Genomic DNA, 16,949 nt, shown 5'->3' on the forward strand with positions numbered 1-16,949 from the left:
TGGGGGTGGGGACGTAACTTGACAGTGTTGCATTAACTTGTAGGGAGAACACAAGGCAGAATCCTTTGAGATGAATTGTATTTTTTAACCTTCAAATAATAAGCACTTAAATTTGAATACTTATATTATTGTTATCGCAAGGATACAAATTGATGATTGAATAGCTACGCACCATTAAGTTAAGGAATCGAGTTATATGGGTTTATGAAGTGTACTTTTGAGGATCTTTGCATAAGTTTGACCATACCCATTATATTGCTCATTATAGGCTGCACAACTCTTGGGACTTGACCTCTCTTTCCTTTGAATTACTTTAAGTTATCTCATCTCTTGTTATCGCAGCCTACTTCAACCAACTCACATGAACAATTTCTTTTCATGGCTGTGGCATTTGCACCTCCTGCCAAAAGTAATCCATTTCCCTTGGCAATGTCTTCATGGTCGTCTTCCAACAGCCAACCTTTTGCATTTCCTCAAATTGTGCCTTGTCCAACATGCAAACTTTGCAACACTGACTGTGATGAGACTATCATCTATTCCTTTGTGTCCCAAAGTTCACCCAATTTAGGCTCAATTAGGTGTGCCTACCTTTCATAAACCAACTTGATACTTGTTCTCTGGAAGTTGCCTACTGGTTGCCTGCTCTACTTAATCAATCTAATACTAAATCAGCCAATGGTAATGCCTCCAACATCTCGCTTCTACTCATTTTATCCTTTACCTTGTGACTCACATGGAAGAATCACAACAGATACATCTTTGAAGAACTCAATATCACTTTAAATCAGAATGTTATTCTTCAAAATGTTACAGAATACTGGCATATTACAGAAACCCCTGCAAAAAAAAAAAGAAGGGAAAAAACTATCCAGTTGTATGTCAAGTTGAACAACAGGATACAAAAGGGGAATGGCTATTGGGTTTTCTTGCTTATAGCAAACACACAACTGCTATCTCTACTGAGTTACGTTCTTTGCTTCATGTTCTACAGCTAGCACTGCAGCATGGGTTTACATCTATGCAGATTAATATTGATGCTTACGAGGTAATTACATTGATACATGTTCCTAATGTCCTTCATTCGCCTGTTCTTAGTGATTGCAGGTACCTCATCCGGCTTTTGGGTAATCCACCAGTGCATCATATCTACAGGGAGCGAAACATCTTAGCAAATAGATTAGCATTTATGGCTTCGACAACAAATTTGGGTAGTAAAAAATACAACTTTTCGGAATCCTCCTTCTCAATTACTAGATGTTTTGTTGGACGACCAAGTGGGAAGGATGCATACAAGACAAATAGATTCGACAAGTATACAGGCAACTGGAGAGTGGAGAAGCAATCACAACAGACCAGGAGGTGTTCAAATTTTGCTTCAAATGCTCCTAACTGCCCCTCTTATCAGCTTCATTGGTTTTGCTTCCTGCGTTTGTGCTTGATCTGCAGGTTCTTCAACAGCTCCATCAATGCCCTGCAGTTATAGATAGTATTAGCAAAAGATTCAGTTCCTTCATGAAGTAAGTTAATTGTGTCTTCCGAGTCTGATACTACTTCGATGGCTTTGAAGTTCATGTTCACAGTCAGTTTTTTTTAGTAATTTTTTACTCCTAAAACGTTACTACTATGAGTAATGTATATCAATCTAACGCCGTCAACTTTTTAAAAATAAAAATATATCCTAAAACGTTACTATGAAATACGTTTATACTAATTTTATAAAAATTTTAAAAAATATATTAATTTTGATAAATTACGTTATATAATGGCTTAGTTTGGTCAATACATCCTGGAGTTTGCAGTATTTGGAATCTGGAAGAGTGTGCGTCTGGTTTGACAGCTTAATGGCATCCGTTGCGTTTTTATCTATTTTTGGATGTTCGATAAATATAGATTTGATGGAGATATTCTGCTTACTTTTAGTTTTAAAGTCTTTACTTGGATTACACATTTTTTACCACGTTAAAAACAGTTATTAATTGATAACACCGATGTAATAAGCTCAAATTGATTAACTGAAAAAATAAACAAAACTTACATTACATAAAATCATCAATTAATGATCACATTTTGAAATAGATAAAATGGTCAAATGCCCCCGCTAATCTATATTCAAATTCTCAATTACACACTTATATTTTATAGGTATTCTATTACCCCTTAAACTATTTTAAAGCGAAATAAATGCAGTCCTAAGTGAAATACTTTTTCATAATTTGTATCACTAACCGTTAACCATCAAATATCACCAAATAATCATTAAAACAATTATTTATGTAGTAAAAAGATAAATTAAAGTTATTAATTTTCTTGCTGCAAAATTTATCAACCTTCAAGTCGTATTTATTAACGTCCAATGAAGAGCCTAAACTACACAATAAAAATTTCACGAAATTGAGCAGCAACAATCAATTGTATCTACTCAACTCGATAATTTAGTAATTTCTTCAAGGGTCGAAAGCATAAATTCTCCACTAATATTAAAACAGAAATAAAATGGTATATTCATACTCAATAATAAGACGATTAGCGAGAACTTCAAGCATAAAATTGGTATTACAAATTGTGGAATTTGAGTGCGAGAGGTCAAAAGGATGGTTTAAATATCTAATAAAATAGTTGTTGTGGTGTTTTTGATAAATATTAATACTTAATTTGTGGATTATAGAATGTGTGGGGGTGGAGAGAGATAGAGGTTTTGGAGAGCGAAGAAGATAAAAAAGAAAAGAAAATATAGAAACGTTTTTTTTTTTAAAAAAATATATGTGATATTTGACATCTGGCGTGTGGTGCACACTAAAAGAAAAGAATGTGGTTATGTAGTTTTAGGATTGTTTATGGGGTGGTTGGACCCTCGTAAAGTATACGTGTGTAGTTGAAAATTTGATTATATATTAGAGGATTATTTGATCAATTTCTCTTTTTAAATAAGAAAGAGAAAAATGTCTATGTTTCAAAAGGTTGAAAAATTAATTTCTTTTGACACATAATTTATTTTTCTTGTAATTTTGTTTGTCTTACTTCATTATTTTTACTCAATTTAAAAAGTAATGCATTTTTAATAGTAGTTTTATGACCGCGAGATTAAATAACATTTTAGTATTAAAATTTTTCTTATTTTTTCCTCTTTTTTTCTATTTTTTGAGCTACTTTCAAAATCCATAAGCTGAAGAATTTTGCAAATCTGATCAGTGTTTGGCAGTGACTCCGCCAGCAATCGCTGCTTCTCTGAGGTATGAATAGAAAGACTCTTTTTTTGTTATCTAAGTTCTTGAGATCCTTTACTGTCCCCCCAACTGTTTGATAAAATGTCTGTGTGAAAGTTGTGGCAGAAAGACTCCTTTTTAGTTATATATGTTGTTGAGATTCTTTACTGTATCCCAACTGTTTGATAAACTGTCTGTGTGAATGTTGTGGCAGAAAGACTCCTTTTTTGTCATCTATGTTGTTGAGATCCTTTACTGTTGTCAAACTGTTTGATAAACTGTCTGTGTGAAAGTTGTGGCAGAAAGACTCCTTTTTTGCTATATATGTTGTTGAGATCCTTTACTGTTGTCAAACTGTTTGATAAAATGTCTGTGTGAAAGTTGTGGCAGAAAGACTCCTTTTTTGTAATCTATGTTGTTGAGATCCTTTACTGTTGTCAAACTGTTTAATAAAATGACTGTGTGAAAGTTGTGGCAGAAAGACTCCTTTTTTGTAATCTATGTTGTTGAGATCCTTTACTGTTGTCAAACTGTTTAATAAAATGACTGTGTGAAAGTTGTGGCAGAAAGACTCCTTTTTTGTAATCTATGTTGTTGAGATCCTTTACTGTTGTCAAACTGTTTAATAAAATGACTGTGTGAAAGTTGTGGCAGAAAGACTCCTTTTTTGTAATCTATGTTGTTGAGATCCTTTACTGTTGTCAAACTGTTTAATAAAATGACTGTGTGAAAGTTGTGGCAGAAAGACTCCTTTTTTGTAATCTATGTTGTTGAGATCCTTTACTGTTGTCAAACTGTTTAATAAAATGACTGTGTGAAAGTTGTGGCAGAAAGACTCCTTTTTTGTAATCTATGTTGTTGAGATCCTTTACTGTTGTCAAACTGTTTAATAAAATGACTGTGTGAAAGTTGTGGCAGAAAGACTCCTTTTTTGTAATCTATGTTGTTGAGATCCTTTACTGTTGTCAAACTGTTTAATAAAATGACTGTGTGAAAGTTGTGGCAGAAAGACTCCTTTTTTGTAATCTATGTTGTTGAGATCCTTTACTGTTGTCAAACTGTTTAATAAAATGACTGTGTGAAAGTTGTGGCAGAAAGACTCCTTTTTTGTAATCTATGTTGTTGAGATCCTTTACTGTTGTCAAACTGTTTAATAAAATGACTGTGTGAAAGTTGTGGCAGAAAGACTCCTTTTTTGTAATCTATGTTGTTGAGATCCTTTACTGTTGTCAAACTGTTTAATAAAATGACTGTGTGAAAGTTGTGGCAGAAAGACTCCTTTTTTGTAATCTATGTTGTTGAGATCCTTTACTGTTGTCAAACTGTTTAATAAAATGACTGTGTGAAAGTTGTGGCAGAAAGACTCCTTTTTTGTAATCTATGTTGTTGAGATCCTTTACTGTTGTCAAACTGTTTAATAAAATGACTGTGTGAAAGTTGTGGCAGAAAGACTCCTTTTTTGTAATCTATGTTGTTGAGATCCTTTACTGTTGTCAAACTGTTTAATAAAATGACTGTGTGAAAGTTGTGGCAGAAAGACTCCTTTTTTGTAATCTATGTTGTTGAGATCCTTTACTGTTGTCAAACTGTTTAATAAAATGACTGTGTGAAAGTTGTGGCAGAAAGACTCCTTTTTTGTAATCTATGTTGTTGAGATCCTTTACTGTTGTCAAACTGTTTAATAAAATGACTGTGTGAAAGTTGTGGCAGAAAGACTCCTTTTTTGTAATCTATGTTGTTGAGATCCTTTACTGTTGTCAAACTGTTTAATAAAATGACTGTGTGAAAGTTGTGGCAGAAAGACTCCTTTTTTGTAATCTATGTTGTTGAGATCCTTTACTGTTGTCAAACTGTTTAATAAAATGACTGTGTGAAAGTTGTGGCAGAAAGACTCCTTTTTTGTAATCTATGTTGTTGAGATCCTTTACTGTTGTCAAACTGTTTAATAAAATGACTGTGTGAAAGTTGTGGCAGAAAGACTCCTTTTTTGTAATCTATGTTGTTGAGATCCTTTACTGTTGTCAAACTGTTTAATAAAATGACTGTGTGAAAGTTGTGGCAGAAAGACTCCTTTTTTGTAATCTATGTTGTTGAGATCCTTTACTGTTGTCAAACTGTTTAATAAAATGACTGTGTGAAAGTTGTGGCAGAAAGACTCCTTTTTTGTAATCTATGTTGTTGAGATCCTTTACTGTTGTCAAACTGTTTAATAAAATGACTGTGTGAAAGTTGTGGCAGAAAGACTCCTTTTTTGTAATCTATGTTGTTGAGATCCTTTACTGTTGTCAAACTGTTTAATAAAATGACTGTGTGAAAGTTGTGGCAGAAAGACTCCTTTTTTGTAATCTATGTTGTTGAGATCCTTTACTGTTGTCAAACTGTTTAATAAAATGACTGTGTGAAAGTTGTGGCAGAAAGACTCCTTTTTTGTAATCTATGTTGTTGAGATCCTTTACTGTTGTCAAACTGTTTAATAAAATGACTGTGTGAAAGTTGTGGCAGAAAGACTCCTTTTTTGTAATCTATGTTGTTGAGATCCTTTACTGTTGTCAAACTGTTTAATAAAATGACTGTGTGAAAGTTGTGGCAGAAAGACTCCTTTTTTGTAATCTATGTTGTTGAGATCCTTTACTGTTGTCAAACTGTTTAATAAAATGACTGTGTGAAAGTTGTGGCAGAAAGACTCCTTTTTTGTTATATATGTTGTTGAGATCCTTTACTGTTGTCAAACTGTTGATAAAATGTTTGTGTGAAATCATCGTTATAAGCCAATGACAACCACCCCCAAAAGCTAGCTCCCACAAAAACAACTGAGTCTTAGGCTTAAAAACATGCCCCAGCAAGTATTTCGTATCACGATGATAGCATAATCTTTTAGCTCTTTTCTCACTTAATTCAGTTGGGGTTAAAATTCTTCTTCATCCAACACAGTTGTATTGGCTTTAGATAGATGTGTGACAAGTGTGATACTGGTTTTGGAAGTGGTATAATATGATGAATTTGGGTTTGGGTTACTGAAAGTGGCTAGGATATTGGTGTGGGAACTTTTCATTGTCTTGGCTTGTTTAGCCTAGGTGAGTGGTATGCTTGTGGTAAAGAGAATAGAGTCGTTTGGTATGAGGGATAAGGGACAATAATCCCAGGATAAAATGCAGGACTATTTTATCCTGTGTTTAGTTAGTGGTATTAGTTACAACCGGAATTATTTATCCCCCCCCCCCCTTTTATATCATAGTGATGGGATAAGTTATCTCATATATAGTGGAATAACTAATCCCAGGCTCGACTATAAAATAGAAAATGCATATATAATAACTATTCTTAGTCAGCACAATTGTATCAGTTGCAGGAGAAAGATTCCTTTTTTTAATCCAAGTACTTGAGATTCTTTACTGTCGCCCAACTGTTTGATAAAATGTCTGTCTGAAAATTGCATCAGAAAGACTCCATTTCGTTATCCAAGTACCTGAGATCCTTTCCTGTCGCCCAACTGTTTCATAAAATGTATGTGTGAAAGTTGCTGCAGAAAGACTCTTTTTTGTTATCCAAGTACCTGAGAGCCTTATTGTCACCCAACTGTTTGATAAAATGTCTGTGGAAGTTGGGGCAGAAAGACTCCTTTTTGTTATTTAAGTTCTTGAGATCCTTACTGTCGCCCCAATATTGATTATGTATGTGCGGAAGTTAAGGCAAAAAGACTCCTTTTGTTTTTTTGTCATCCAAGTACTTGGGATCCTTACAGTCGCCCAACTGGGTGATAAATATGTGTTGTTGCTGCAGAAAGACTCCTTTCTTTTTGCAGCCTGATCAGCATTTATCTCTCACAACTGATAATATTAGTACTATGAACTGAGCTTTGTTTCAGGGCAAGTGATAACAGTCTGTACTTAAGCTTCTAATAGTAATGAAGGTGTTGTGTGTGTGTGTGTGACTTGATGTTATTTCAGAATTTAGAATCAGTGAGGTTCAGAATGAGAATATATTTATTTATACACACATACATATACAGACATTTCTGGTGCAAAGTCAAATATTGTTTCGTTTAGCCACACAATTCTTTGTATTGGTCATGAATTTTTCTATATGTTTTTTGAAGAGAAGTTTGAGGTTGTTCCAACTTGTTATAGGATTAGATGATAATAGTTATAATGGTCAATTTTCTCTCTCTAATATGTTGTATCTTGTAGGGTTTAAGACTCTTATTTATTTATTTCAGAATTTCAAGATTTTCAGAGCAAAAAGCTGCGAACTCTTTCGGTGGTTAAATACTGTAATGGTAAGGTTTCCACTTACTACTTTCAGGAATGTGAATAGGAAAAGGAATTTAAGGGTGTTTTTGGTATGAAGGATAGAAGTTATCTTGAGTTATGCAAAGCGGTTTCTCAAAAATTTGGGTCGAAGTCGGTTTTTCCTTTATCAGTATCCAAACTCCAACAACACATCACTCACTTCACTATTATCAACCTTTAATATTGTCAGAACACAATATTTATACTTTATCCTACAATTTATATGACTGCGGGTTGTTCCAACTTTCTATGTCCTTCCAAACACTTGAAAATGATTTTAAAAAAATTCTTCAAATGTAAAATATCTTCGAGGATAATTTTCTTGAACATTATCCTTCATAACGGCCACGCCTATAGTTAGGAGAGTTAGTTTTGAAATTCCAATAAGGGAATTAAACCAGTCTGAAATATCAGAACGCATAGTTGATTGTCTTGCATATTCCTGATATTTCAATTAGATGTGTAGTATACTCACTCTTTAATCAGGTCTTAAAAAGTTCTAGTTGTCCTTTCTGTAATTTTATTTCTTTTGTTTTCCAGTTAACATCAGATTGGTGTAAGTTGCCAGTGGAACTTTTGGGGTTAATTGCTAGTCGGCTGCATTTTGCTGAAGACTGGGTACGCTTTGGTGCAGTCTGTAAGTCATGGAGAATTTGTGTAAAACAAAATGGCAATTCTTCATGCTCATTCCTTCCTTGGCTGATGCTTCCTCAGAGGAAAAGGTTGCGCAGATTTTATAGTCCTTTCAACTGTAAGAGTTATGATATATGTTTGCCAGATGTTCTAGATAAACGATGTTGGGGTTCTTCTCATGGTTGGTTGGTCACTCTAGGTGCCAATTTTGAGATGCACTTGCTGAATCCATTATCAGGGGGGAAAATCTCACTCCCGCCACTGCATAAATGCCCTAATTTGAATCTAATCTGTACAGGAAAGAGCTTTCGCGACTCCTTTGTTTACAAAGTTATCTTGTCTGCTAGTCCGTCTTCATCAGATTGTGTTATTTTTGCCATCTATTCTGATAATTGGAAGATGGCATTTACAAAGCCAGGTGATGTTGCTTGGATTCCTTTGAGTTGCATCCATGGCCACGTTGATGATGCCATGTGTCACGATGGGAAGTTTTATGCCATCGACACTTTTGGTGAAATTCTGATATGGGACTTAACCGGCTCTTTGTTGAAGAGAATAGCCTTCCCAGCATCTCGCGATTTGGATAACTTGGTGTATGCTACTACATATCTTGTCGAGGTAAATGGTCAAATATATGCCATAATGAGGCTTTTGTTTGATACAAGAATCATCGATACTCCTTGTCTAAACACTTGGTGTTTCAAAATTTACAAGTTGGATATCTGCAACGAGAAGTGTGAAGAAGTGAAATCGTTGGGTGATTGGTCTATTTTTGTAGGAAACAATCATTCCTTCTCAATCCCATCCTCTACATACCCAGAATGTGAGAGCAACTGCATATACTTCACAGATGACTTCTCTGGAGTCCATTACAGTGCAGTACATGGCTACGATATGGGTATTTACCGCGTTCAGAGTCTCAGGGTACAACCTCTTCTTCAGCAAGATGTATCCGACTCTGCATTCTCGCTGCCACTGTGGATAATACCATGTTTGTCATAAGGTATTTTTCAGTAGAGTGAGACGATAATCATGTACTCGATTTTCTGTTAAATCATGAGATATTTCACTAAGCTATATTGCTTTTAGCAATATGTAGTTTACAGTATAAAAAAATGTTTGTTATGTTTTGAATTTGGACCTGTTGCTTTTTTGTCAATGGAGAACTACAGAATGACCATATTTTGGTAGCGCAGTAAAACGTATCCGCACCGAGTGTTTACACCAAGCCAATATATGCATGTCATTTTGAGTTCATTTTACTTCATTAGATCACGTAATAATGAAAATAGCGTTGGTTTGATGTAAACACCCGGTGCGGGTAAGTTTTTTCTTTGGTAGCCTGCTATGCAATTCAATTATTATTTTTGGCCTCCAAAAACTTACCATTGTTATACCACATTCCCAAATTCCGTCTTTCTTTCGGGGAATATTTTTATCGTTTCAGAGCAATTAGAAAGAGATTCTTTAATCAGAAACGCAAAACAAGTATTTTCGATGGATATAGTTTGAAAATTTAAAAATGATTCCGAATCGAAATTTTTAGTTAAAAAATATGAGCATTAGAATATCATTATGGTTTAAAGAATAACGAAATATGGTGCTATAAACTATAATGGTATAAATCAAAACCAAATTAATTAAGGTTAGATTTTGATATAACATTTGAAATTGAAGCATACATGTAGGGTTTACATTTTATATAGTTTATTTAGTTATTAAGGAATAAAATAATAAAATACTTAATCAAATAAAGAAAAAAAATTAACTTATTTAGTTCTCATTATCATTTAAGTCAAAAAAATACTTAATAAATCAATAAAACATATAAATTTACTTCTATCAAGAAAAAATCATCGAAGAGCGCTATGAAATTTGCTCCAAAGAAGCCTCACTTCTTTAAACCTATTTTGCCAAATTTCAAGCATGGAATTGTGAGTTTTTTTTATTATGTTTTTTTGTTATTATCGAAAATAATATCTGTATCTCCGCGGAATAGCGCGAAAGTCTTTTATATGTTGTTATTATTATAACAAAAAAAAAAGTATTGATTTCTTAGATATTTGAGTTCACCTTAATTGTCGAAAAAAATTGGAATCAAGAAAAAATTCGACCTTTCTTGGATAATAATTGTTAATTGAGTTACCATACGAGAAATTATCGAATAATTTTGTTTAAGTTTTTTTAATGGCTGGGAATTTTGGAATAAAGGATTAATTTTTAATATTTTTGGAAAATCTATTCTTGAGTTGGTAAGGGTGTATGTAAAATTCGTTAAAAAGAGTAGATTTTGCTCAAACAGTATATTTGTATACTAAATTTAGAATATGGTTATTAGTACTACTTGAACTCGTTGTTTTAAATTCAATACTCGTAAAGTTGAAATCTTGACTCTAGTCTGAATTTTGAACCCTTAGAAATCCATTGTATATATGAGTCTTACACGTTACGAATCCCAATGCCAGAGAAATTTTTTGAATCTATTAAGGATTATTGATGATTTTTCAATTGCAATAATCTTTATATTTAGTGGATTGGAGTGTTTTAAGCTAAGTTGCTCGAACTCTCCAAAAAATGTTGTTGCAGCCATGTCGGATCCTCCTAAAATGCGCTTATTTTTGAAGGATCTGACACGTACCTGATGACACTTTTTCAAGAGTCCGAGCAACATAGGTTTTTAAGTACTTATAGAACGATATATATCTTGCAGAAAATACCTGTAGCTTTTTGCAAGCATTTGAAAGGATGTAATCAAGAACATGCAATATTGAGAAAGTCTGGTAAGAAGTGGCAGGTAAAAGTGAACGGACGATTATTAGATGAGGGTTGGGCTATATTCGCAAAAGAAAACGATTTACAGTTGGGAGATTGCTTGATATTCAGACATGAAGGAGATTTCGAGTTTGAAGTTTCCATCTTTGATTCAAATCACTTTGAGAGAGTATACGAACAGACTCCGAAAGGAGGAGAGGAAATCAATCATACCTGCAAGAAAATTATATCACAAGGTTTGGTATTTGTTCTCTGTTTCAGCTCTCTTGTGTGTGTTTTTTATTTCAATTATACATCGAAAAATTTTGAACTACTTCAAATCGTTCATAAGTCCATGTCATTGATCGCGTCTTCCCTTTCATGTCTGTGATCTGAACATTCATTTGCCTCTCTATATATATGAATCATATTCGCCTTGTTGACTTTGAGTAAGTATTTCCGATCATAATGGTCCTACGTGGGTGAAATCGTATGTCCTCTTGAATGAGCTTGACAATTCCACTTCGAATTTTGTATATAGCATGAGAGCACTTGTTTGATGCTGTGTAGTTATGTAGTTAGACGTGAGGTATCTATATATATCTCATTTTTCCTGAATATTTCTCGAGAGTTAATAGTTTTCTCACCTATTTTCCTTTTGTGACGGTGGTGTTCAGGCCCTGTTATTCCGCACCTCAACTATTTCACTAGATACCAAGTAACTCTGCTCATCAAGACTTAGGTAAATGGGAAAAAAATCATGACTAGTTTCTTTCTTTTTTGCGTTCAACCGGGATTTGAACCTAAGCTCATCCTGCTTCATTGGCCACTAAGCTACATCCTTTGGTACATAGACTCGGATAATAGGCTAGACGTTAATACAGTCTTTACAAGGTTTCCTGTCGAGAAGTAGTTTTACTATGCTGTACATAGCAGGAAAGATTGCCTACGACAAATGTTTGATCATGTTAAACTATTCATAACTCTTCTTTGTCATATCGTTTATATGTATTTTTTTGTTATTACTGGCAAAAACAACTGAAAAGACAAAGCTCAACGTCAAGTCGAATGAGATTATCCCCAAAGTAGAAGCTGCAGAGAACATGCCTCTCGATCGCCCTCATTTCATTTTTACTGTCACACCTTATTGCCTTACAAGGGACCATGTAGTAAGTTTCGAAACTAAATTCTACTAAGTAAAAGGGAAAAAACGAAAATCATTATGTTATGAACTACTGTTTTTGTGCTATTGGTTTGAAAACTGTTTCAGCAACTTCCTGTCCAATTTGCACGGGATAACAGTCTCATGAATAGGAGATGTACTATAACGATAAGGGATGAGCAAAGGTCTTTGACATTTGCACTGTATTCGTCTGGTGCGCACACCTACATTAAAGGCAAATGGCGTGAATTCTGCATTGCAAATTGCTTGAAGAAAGGAGATCAGATAATGCTCGCGATACTTGATAATGGAATGAATCCTGTATTGAGATTCTACGGCAAGTTTCTCATCTGAGCCTCTTCTCTTAAATTTCATCCGTTTTCCACTTAAACTTAACGTTTGGTTTTAGATTCATCTTTAGTTATACTTCAGTTCTGACGTTATTATTTTCAACTTAAAACTAGATTTGAGAACAAACGCATCACTTCAACTCGAAGTGAAGAAGCCTAATTTGGATGCTGAAAAAGTTTCATCCCGAAAGGAAGTAGCAATTGTACCTGCTTCACCATCTGCCAATGCCAACAGTCAATTTGTTTCGATTATCCATCCTTATGCCATCATCAGAGCTCTTTTCGTAAGTAATTTGAGTTAAGCCCTTAATATTCGATATACTTCTTTTTGTGTGAATTGTGGCAACATGGAATTGATCTACATTATTTGGATAAACTCGAGCAGTATCTTCCATTGGCTTTTGCAAGACCAAATGGCTTGATGAGACGTTGTAAGATGATTCTCAAGGATGAGAAACAACGATCATGGTCAGTGCAACTAGGAGAAGTTGGACCTCGTTTTGCAATTACCAAGGGATGGCGACAGTTCAGAGAAGCAAATGATGTCCAAGTAGGAGATACTTATAAGTTTGAACTCATTCACAATGGCACAACACCTGTAGCGTATTTTCATCGTGAGTATATGTTTACTTTCTTTACATTACGTTCCTCCAACTTATACACGTTCTTGTTCTGACTGATAGTCTAATAGAGCTGGAAATTGGTACTATATGAACTTCTAGACTTAAAAGTTGTTTTACTACACAAAAAACTGCTTATGGTTTAGAATTCGTCTTTCATTTCAGTTCTGACTAAAAACATTCAATTTAAAAACTAGGTACGAGAGCAGATGCATCAGTTCAGCCAGATGAAAAGAAGCCTAATTTGGACGTTAGAAGAGTTTCAGCCCGAAGTAATGAAGCAGATGTACCTGCTTCAACATGTGTTAACGCGGACGCACTCAATTTGTTTCTACTATCAATCCCTATTGCATCAACAGTCCTTTTATCGTAAGTAATTTGTATTAACTTTAGTTAAGCCCTCATTAGCTAAGATCTTCTGTAGTAGTTACTCTCCTCTTCTTCCTTTTTGTTATAACGCGCCATTGATTGGGATAAAACTTGAGCAGTATCTTCCATCGGCTTTTGCAAAATCAAATAGCTTGGTTAATAGACGTTGTAAGATGATTCTGCGAGATGAGAAACAGAGATCATGGTCAGTACTGCTAGCACCAATGGGACATCACACTGCAATTACCAAGGGATGGCGACAGTTCAGAGAAGCAAATGGTGTCCAAATCGGAGATACTTATAAGTTTGAACTCATCGACAATGGCACGATACCTATAGCATATTTCCATTGTGAGTATATACTTCCCATCTTTTCATTATGTTCCTCCAACTTATACATGTTATGCAACTCTATTGAAAAAGTTTGATAGTCGATATGTTAGCTGCGATTTCATAAAAACAGTTGTGAAACTGAAACGACGTTCAGGTTTTCTGGAATTATCTACCTTAATGGTCTCGAGGTATTCTTCCTTGTCGAAAATATTATGCAACTCTATTTCAATGATTATTTAGTGTATGTTTTTACAAAATTTTGCAGGTAAATATTCTAGGAATGATGAAGAAGCATCAGAGAAGTCATTGACAAATATAAATAAGCAGTTAGTGATATACAAGGAAAACTAGCATAGAAAAATATACTTTTCTTTTTCTTGAGAAAAGGGTCTGATATACACCTAAACTTTGTCATTTGGAGCTGATATACTCCTCGTTATAAAAGTGGCTCATATATGCCCTTACCATTATACAAACGGCTCACATATACACCTGCCGTTACAAAATGGCTCACATATACCCTTCATTTAACGGAAGTTAAAAAATTAGTTTTAAATTTATATTTATTACTTCTAATTTTTTTAAAAACAATTATTTAGGGGTACATATGATTATTCTATCAAAGTTCAAGGTATATTTTAATTTTTTTCATTCATAAATTATTTTTTGACTTCTTTTATTATAATTATTTAAGTTTCTTATTCTTATTTTGTTTTTTTCCTCTTTCATTCCTTAGTTCAAAGAAAGAAAATTTAAACTATTTTTTTGTGTGTATTGTAATTTAATTTCGTATTCGGAGAAAAAATTTGGTCATCTACAATAAGTTTTACAAGAATATTAGTGAAACATAAATAAATTTGATTATCAAAAATAATAATTATAAATTAGTCATTGAAACAAAAAAAAATGTTTGGCGAGGATTAAATTTACGCATATAGGATTATAATTTTTAGAAAAAAATAATAAATATTTAGATTAAAATTATCTTTTTTTTTCATTTCCGTTAGAGGAAAAGGGTATATGTGAGCCATTTGTTTATAAGTAGGGGTATATATGAGTCACTTTCATAACAAGGGGTATATCAGCTCTAAATGACAAAGTTGAGGGGTATATCAGACCCTTTTTTCTTTTACACAAGTAGCCCGCTGGATTCATTATCAACTTTTTTTAGTCGATATATATAGATTATATACAAATTATGCCCAGAATCGTATCTCCATATTTCAACTCGGCCGAATCTAACGGTTAATAATTCAACCATTAAATTTGATAAACAAAGTTGTATAAAATGATGCTTTAGAAAATAGGGACAAAACACATAATAACTTCAAAAAGCTTTGGTTCTTGTTTGATGATTTTACAAATAAATGTTTAGTCTTTATACTATTTATTCAAGGGCTAACATGTAAATAATAATTGTCAAATAAGTCTCTATATATTTACAAATAAATTGTTTTTATATAATATTCTATAATTCTAGAACTAAATTTATAATATTTTAAGATGACATGGAGTCAAGGAGTGTGCCACGTAAGATAAAAGGTGTACAAAATTACAAAAAAAAAAGTTCAAGGGAGGGTAATAGAACCTTAATTTAGTTAAGGTGTGTTTCTAGCATTTCGGTCATAGTCTAGGAGAGTATTTGTGCATTTTCCATATATACATATGTGTGTTGCATGTGTGTTCTATGTGAATTTTTATAGATTCGCTAGAATAATAAAAAAAATTATGCAAATCATTTGACGTGAGTAAAAATTTTTTTAATGTGGGGGAAATGCACAAGTACCTCCAACCTATGCCCGAAATCCCAGAGGCACACTTATATTATACTAAGGTCTTATTACCCCCCTAAACTTATTTTATAAATAATTTTCTACCCTTTTTTCGGCCTACGTGACACTATCTTATGGGCCTAGAGCGTGTTAACATTTTTTTTCAAACTAGTGCATGTAGGCCGAAAAGGGTTAGAAAAATATTTATAAAATAAGTTCAGGGGGCAATAGGACCTTAGTATAGTATAAATGTGTCTTTGAGATTTCAAGCATAGATTGGGGGGTACTTGTGCATTTTTCCTACAATGTGTGTACATCAAGAAACACCAAATGAGGGGCACATATAATATGGAATCAATAAGTTTATCCATATTCGGAATTCGGAAACTACAAGTTTAAAGAGGAAAAATAAAAAGCACAAACCATGAGAGAGAAGTAATTGCACTGATAAATCCTATAATTTGCAAATTATGTAGTAAGAAGTATGCATCATATTTTTCTTCAGAATAAGATAATACCTGTTTCTGATAAAAATAGAGACAAAATTACGAGTGGTATTTGACATCATATTCATTGATATATATATATATATATATATATATGGAACATGCTTGGCATATATTTTTCCAGTTTTCATTGTAAAATTTGTGTAGCAAAATTATAAATTAAAAAAAATGTATTTTAAAATCTATATCACTTGAAAAAATATTTGTTGTCATAATACAGAGATATCATTTAGAATTTGAACTTGTATTGGGTGTTTACGGTAATTCATTGCTTTAATTATTTATTTGCTGATAGAATTAAATTCGAAAAAAAAAAAAAACACAATTATCATTTAGCAATAAATACGTGAAGAAAATCAATATCATATAGCCTCATAATGATATATAGAAATATGTCGATTGAATTTCATGCTCGAGATTACTGAAGATGCATGTAAAAACCTCTAACTCTAAATACTAAATTAAATAAGAGAATCGAAATTTAAAGACAATTTTTTTTTAAAAAAGTATCAATATCTTATTAACCGGATGAATAACATATTTTTAGACAAAACTTGCTGACAAAGCAAAGTAGATTTACATTTATCAATGGGAAACTTACATAAATATACTATGATAAAAAAATATTTACCATTTATAGCAATAATATTTTTACCTCACTTGATCACTTTTAATTCATTTATACTACAAGTTTAATACATATTACAAAGAACAATTTATTATTCACATATAATACAAATTTTAATGATGAATAATATATTTATCACACATTTTAATACACTTATAATACAATGTGACAATTTTTTTACCAAACAAACATAATATATTTCAAAAAACAATTATAATTCATATATATTGCATACATAATTCACTTTTAATACATATTACAAATTTAACAAAGCATTGCTATAAATGGTAATAAACAAAAAGTATCGCTAAAATCAGTAATTATTTTTTAAAA

The 16,949-nt window shown here is 32.9% G+C and overlaps 3 protein-coding genes across 8 annotated transcripts in view; all 3 read left to right on the plus strand.

The window, feature by feature from the left end:
* LOC107026903 (pentatricopeptide repeat-containing protein At2g36240) overlaps window positions 1-1,697 on the plus strand; it is a 5,859-nt gene extending 4,162 nt beyond the window's left edge. For 2 of the 4 annotated variants that reach the window (XM_015228013.2, XM_015228014.2), the window contains exon 4: window positions 1,096-1,697. The gene's annotated coding sequence lies outside the window, so the exon portion shown is untranslated. Of the gene's footprint in view, window positions 1-991 lie in introns of all 4 variants that reach the window. The other 2 variants (XM_015228017.2, XM_015228016.2) reach the window with 2 other exon arrangements.
* A 1,250-nt stretch (window positions 1,698-2,947) lies between these two features.
* Window positions 2,948-9,307, plus strand: LOC107027148 (putative F-box protein At3g25750). Of its 3 annotated transcripts, XM_015228326.2 has the most exons (4): window positions 2,948-3,230; window positions 7,420-7,479; window positions 8,033-8,743; window positions 8,904-9,307. In XM_015228326.2, the coding sequence occupies exons 2-4, from the start codon at window positions 7,477-7,479 to the stop codon at window positions 9,108-9,110; spliced, it is 921 nt and encodes a 306-aa protein (XP_015083812.1). In that variant the 5' UTR covers window positions 2,948-3,230; window positions 7,420-7,476; the 3' UTR covers window positions 9,111-9,307. The 3 variants fall into 3 exon arrangements, with proteins under 3 accessions (XP_015083812.1, XP_027774912.1, XP_015083811.1); XM_027919111.1 differs by having other exon boundaries at window positions 2,952-3,230; window positions 7,391-7,479; window positions 8,033-9,307; XM_015228325.2 differs by having other exon boundaries at window positions 2,953-3,230; window positions 8,033-9,307.
* Window positions 9,308-9,993: 686 nt separating this feature from the next.
* LOC107027398 (B3 domain-containing protein REM10-like) lies at window positions 9,994-14,061 on the plus strand. The gene is made up of 9 exons (XM_015228571.1): window positions 9,994-10,059; window positions 10,836-11,138; window positions 11,923-12,045; window positions 12,147-12,375; window positions 12,503-12,672; window positions 12,774-13,002; window positions 13,206-13,377; window positions 13,529-13,728; window positions 13,976-14,061. The coding sequence occupies exons 1-9, from the start codon at window positions 9,994-9,996 to the stop codon at window positions 14,059-14,061; spliced, it is 1,578 nt and encodes a 525-aa protein (XP_015084057.1).
* Window positions 14,062-16,949: the final 2,888 nt, after the last annotated feature.

Source organism: Solanum pennellii, chromosome 8 (genome assembly GCF_001406875.1).
Source record: "Solanum pennellii chromosome 8, SPENNV200".
Lineage (NCBI taxonomy): Eukaryota > Viridiplantae > Streptophyta > Magnoliopsida > Solanales > Solanaceae > Solanum > Solanum pennellii.

Excerpts from the sequence above, each read along its gene's own strand:
- LOC107027398 (XM_015228571.1), top strand. The coding sequence starts at position 9,994 with ATGAAATTTGCTCCAAAGAAGCCTCACTTCTTTAAACCTATTTTGCCA. Across the intron at positions 12,673-12,773 it reads CCATCATCAGAGCTCTTTTC|TATCTTCCATTGGCTTTTGC; the intron begins GTAAGTAATTTG and ends AAACTCGAGCAG. Across the intron at positions 13,003-13,205 it reads ACCTGTAGCGTATTTTCATC|GTACGAGAGCAGATGCATCA; the intron begins GTGAGTATATGT and ends TTTAAAAACTAG.